This window comes from Labrus mixtus, chromosome 16 (genome assembly GCF_963584025.1).
Source record: "Labrus mixtus chromosome 16, fLabMix1.1, whole genome shotgun sequence".
NCBI lineage: Eukaryota > Metazoa > Chordata > Actinopteri > Labriformes > Labridae > Labrus > Labrus mixtus.
The window spans coordinates 4186930-4191745 of record NC_083627.1 but is presented as its reverse complement, the minus strand read 5'-3'; the positions used below and the strand labels follow the sequence as shown (position 1 = coordinate 4191745).

At 44.2% G+C, this 4816-nt stretch overlaps 1 protein-coding gene across 1 annotated transcript; it reads left to right on the top strand.

The window, feature by feature from the left end:
- Positions 1-3615: 3615 nt before the first annotated feature.
- On the top strand, positions 3616-4305 carry cldn35 (claudin 35). The gene has a single exon (XM_061059426.1). The coding sequence runs from the start codon at positions 3616-3618 to the stop codon at positions 4303-4305; it is 690 nt and encodes a 229-aa protein (XP_060915409.1).
- The last annotated feature ends 511 nt before the right edge of the window (positions 4306-4816 follow it).

Here is a 4816-nt window from a genome sequence, read left to right as displayed (position 1 = left end):
GCTGGTGTGTTTTGTCTTCATGCCCTGTTAAAGGAACTGTTGGGTTGTGTTGATTTTGGCGCCCCCCTGTGGACTAACATGTAACTCAAAATGAATATTTGGTGTGGAAAAATGAAAGAAGGCTGTTTCAGCAGCATGAATTGCCTCATCTTGACACATTCCCCGTGTTGACAGGCTTTAAAATAACTTGTCTGCTTTTGTAGCTCATATAGAGACATCCTTGTTATTTAAAGTCCGTTTGATAAGCAGCTAAAACCAGCTCACAGGAGCTTTAAGTTTATGTCCATGTGTACCAGTTAACACGAGGCCCCTGTGTCTATTGTGTCACTAGATGGCATTCTTTGCCAAGGTAAATGGGATCACATTAATATTGACAACACTAATGTTTTTTGTCCTCATCTTAGATCAGTCATCTGAACATGAATCTGAAAGAAAAGGATTTGAAATTCTCAACATTCTCACTTCTAGTCTGACACATTTTATGCTGTGATCAAACTCAGAGCGCCTTATGGATGCTTTATCTTCTCACCAACCTGACCATGTTAACCAGTGGACACGGAGTCACACAGAAGAGCAATTTAAATGAGCCGATGTCAAACTTATACTTGTATGTCAGCCTGAGACAGTATTCAGACTTTAAGCTCAGTGGGTCTTTTCTTAAACTAGTTCCACTCTAGAGTTTTTAAAACACTCCAGGATGTAACGTGTAGCTGCATGGACTTCAAGTTTTGGTCATCGATTTGTCACCACCCATGCTGGTCCATGATCTACGCTGAGTTGTAGCTGTGATACTAAATGTTCTCATGGTTTTATTGGTCTGGAGACAAAGTCCATGGAAACCTTTAAATACACAAAAGAGAGAAAAGAGAAGACAGATTTACTGCGTTCCTTTTTCAGAGCACATGAGTTATTAATTTCTATCAGGAAACACGACTTCAACCAAAATCTTAAAAAAAAGTGTGTCTGGAGAAAATGACCAACCCTGCCTTTAATTATATCAATTACCTCTAATCTAGTCCACCTATATATGGCTGCTATAAGCTGAAGTATCACTTATGAATCTTACAATAAATTACATTTTTACAGGAAAAATAAAAATCACAACATGAATAAATTCTTCAGTAGATCAGAGATATGAAAAAGGTTTTGTTTAAGGTATTTTATCTGGATTTATACATACCGGTACATTTGTTTCTAAACCTTTAAATCCAATTATTATAATATTCAAAATATGATGATTCTGCTTTAACTTCTGCCACTAATGGAAACTTGTTGTGTTGGCGGCGGCTCTCTCCTCTCATGGTGCCTCGGGTCAAAGAGGTCATGCAGTCAGCGATTCTGGATCAGGGAAATTCAAATAGTTCTTGTTGCAACATGTCTTTAAAAGCGAGGTACGGTTAAGGGTGTGAATTCCACCAAAGCATTAAACTAATTTAAACTTCACTTTACACCAATCTACATTCGTCTGAATGTCTTTTAAAACGCCCACATCTGTCTCGCCCTCGCTCACTCTGGATTGGAGCCATCATTGGTATGTGTCACCTTCCTCTGCTTCCCTTTGTGTGTGTCATCCCCTCTCCTCTCTCCTCTCCCGTTTCCTGTGTCCTGCATGGCCCGGCTGGTTGTCATGGTCACCGTAACCAAGGCGAGCAGAGGCGACAGAAGAAAGGGAAACCCGAACCCGCAGATCTTGATGCCGTGATATTTAATTCATCGGAGCGCTACGGCAAGCCAAGGTTCAGTGTGATGCAGATGGGAGCGAGAGCGAGAGCGGTCTCAGCTGGAAGGGGGAGATATCAGAATAAGAGGACAAAGAGGAGCTGTCAGAGCCGTGTGTTACATCCAGGGACTTTTTATCAATACCCCTGCTGCTTTTTCAAAACATGACCTGATGTGGACAGGCCTGCTTCTGATTTGAAAATAAAAAAATAAAAAAGTGGAATTTAATTGAAATTACACAAAAAATGAAGCTTAAATTTAAAAGTATGCACAAAGTGGCAATAGTCAGGGTTTGTACATTTCTGTTTTTACACCAGCGGCGTGTGTATTTCACCCCCTGGCTTTTCAGCATTTCACAACAGAAAAAAGAAATCCTTTAAACGCAACCTTTTTGTCTGAGCTTTTTCTCCCTTTTCATCGTGGACAAAAAAGGGTTAAAGTGAAAGCGTGTTTCAGTGAAAGCTCCTTTAAAAACACACACGTGAGTCTGTGTGGCATGAAAAGCACCACAAAGTGTGTAGTCCTCATTGTAGAGCACCCCCCCCCCCCCCCCCCCCCCAAATGTTGTCTTTGTGTTAACTGATCCACCTACGGACGGCGCTCCATCCTCGTCCATCCCTCCCTCCTTTTGTTGTCTCACCCTCTTTTGCCCTCCCTCTTGAATTCCTGTTTTTTTTTTCTCCCCCCGCTGAGGTTCAGTTTGCTTTTGCTGTTGGATTGAAGATGCTTTTTTTTTTCACCCAGAAGTCAGCCCTGATTTGTTTACACACCTTTATTGGAAACAAACCGACCCGATTGGACTGACTTGTTGCTCGCTAAAGGAAGAGGCTCTTTGTGGGTGGTGGGTGGGGGGGGGGGGGGAAGGGTGAAGCCTGAAGTGGCCTCAACAAGGCTCGGACCCCGGCGCCGCTTTATTGTCAAAGAGGAGACACTTGACCAGGCAGCAGCAGCAGCGTCTGATGACGAGTCCTACTGGCTGTTTTCATCTGTAAATCTCTGCTTTTTAAAAAAACAAAAAACAAACTGGTTTTAGAGTTTGTTTTATTCTGATAGTCTGATGTTGGATTTTTGCAAAAGACCTGCTGAAAAAGCGTCTGGATCATCCACTGAGGCTTCATGTGAACAGGATGTTTGATTCAACGATTCCTCAAGGACTACCTGTTAGATTTCCGTCCACCAAGAGGATTTTTTATTCTGTGTAATCAAGCATCTGAACCCTGCTGTGAGAGGATACACTCACAGCAGCATCCAGTGGCACTGAAATCCAAGTATCAGGTTCTATTAGTCTGATCCGTTTAGGTAAGGCTACACCAAACCAGGACGGTGACACTGCAGCTGAAAAAAAAGAAAAAACTGGACTCCTGGAGTTTGAACCAGAGCTGAAGGAAAGGAATCCTCTTTCACACACAAATAAAATAAAATAACAGAAGCCTGGCTGAGATCCATTTCATCCACAAAGGGGGCCCGGACGGTGAAGCCGGATCGATCGGGGGGTTCCTGCGGGGCTCTGCCACAGGTGGCTGCACAGCTATCGGCTGCTCAATAATGCATCGAGTCGAACTCAGGAATGAAAGGGAGGAGAAAGTGTGCGAAGGGCTAATCCTTTGGTGAGTGTACAAAGAAAAAGCGAGCCGGATAACGAGGAGGGAATTGAGGAGGACACGAGGAAGCAGATGTTGAAAAGGAAAAGAGTAAGAAACAGCTGCTGAGGAGAAGAAAGTTGACTGGAAGGAAAAGAAAGAGAGTGGAGCTGAAACTTGACTCTTTTTTTTTTTTATTGACTGTGTAAAAGAAGTGAACATCGCCTCTTGGTTTCAAGAGTGAACCAAAAAAAGTGGACTTGAAGTGGATAACCACAAAGAATATTTCAAAAAAAGAGGAACCACTCTAAACATCATGGTGAACACGGGCATGCAGCTGATCAGCTTCACCTGCGCGGTGACCGGCTGGATCATGGCGATCGCCGTCACCGCTCTGCCTCAGTGGAAGGTCTCGGCCTTCATCGGCAGCAACATCCTCACCTCGGAGATCAAGTGGGAGGGCATCTGGATGAACTGCATCTACCAGACCACGGGTCACATGCAGTGCAAGACGTATGACTCCATGCTGGCCCTGCCTCCGGACATCCAGGCCGCCCGCGCCCTCATGTGCCTCGCCATCTTCATGGGCTGGCTCTCCTGCACCGTGTCCTGCTGCGGCATGAAGTGCACCACCTGCGCCGGGGACGACCGCCGAGCCAAGGCCGGCATCGCGCTCTCCGGCGGCGTTCTCTTCATCCTGACCGGCCTGTGCGTGCTCATTCCCGTTTCCTGGACTGCCAACACTGTGGTCAAGGATTTCTACAACCCCAACGTGCCCCTCATGCACAAACGGGAGCTGGGTCAGGCCATTTATCTGGGCTGGGCGTCCGCTGTTATCCTCATGATCAGCGGGGCTGTGCTGAGCAGCACCTGCCCCCTCATGGAGCGAGGGGGCCGGTATCGCAGGGGCTACATAGGCCGGAGCTTTGCTAATTCACCTCCTTCAGCGCCGGATCCGCCTAAACCCATCACATCCAACAGTCTACCCTTAAAGGAGTACGTATAGGAGGAGGAGGAGGAGGAGCAGATCAACTTTGTAACTCTGGTTCTTTCTTAAAAAATAACCCATCTCAAGTCTGTGAATTTAACCAATAAATATAATATATATATATATATTTATGAAATTACGTTAACTTATATTTTGCTCATTTTGTATTTATTTGTCTTTTTAAACTTGTCTGCAGTATTTAAAAAACATTTTGTTTGTTGAAACTTGACTTTTTATTCATAGATTGTATAAAGAAGTGGACACAGATTCAGGGTTTCAAAAGTGAAGCCAAAAGCCCAAGTGTCTTTAACATGCATTCTTTGTAAAGGCCAGCAGGGGGCGACTCTGGTAAAAAAAAAGAAAAAAAGTGATTGAATGAAACCAGATGAGAGAATGAACCTACTTCTTACTCGATTATTTTACCCAAGTGAATTTTCCTCGAGAGCTTTCAATCTCTAGTTTCAGGTCTTCTTTAATCCACCATTTACAGAATATAAAAAAGGTAAATAAAGCATGATATGCTTCAGGG

Coding starts and splice junctions, on each gene's coding strand:
- cldn35 (XM_061059426.1), top strand. CDS start 3,616: ATGGTGAACACGGGCATGCAGCTGATCAGCTTCACCTGCGCGGTGACC.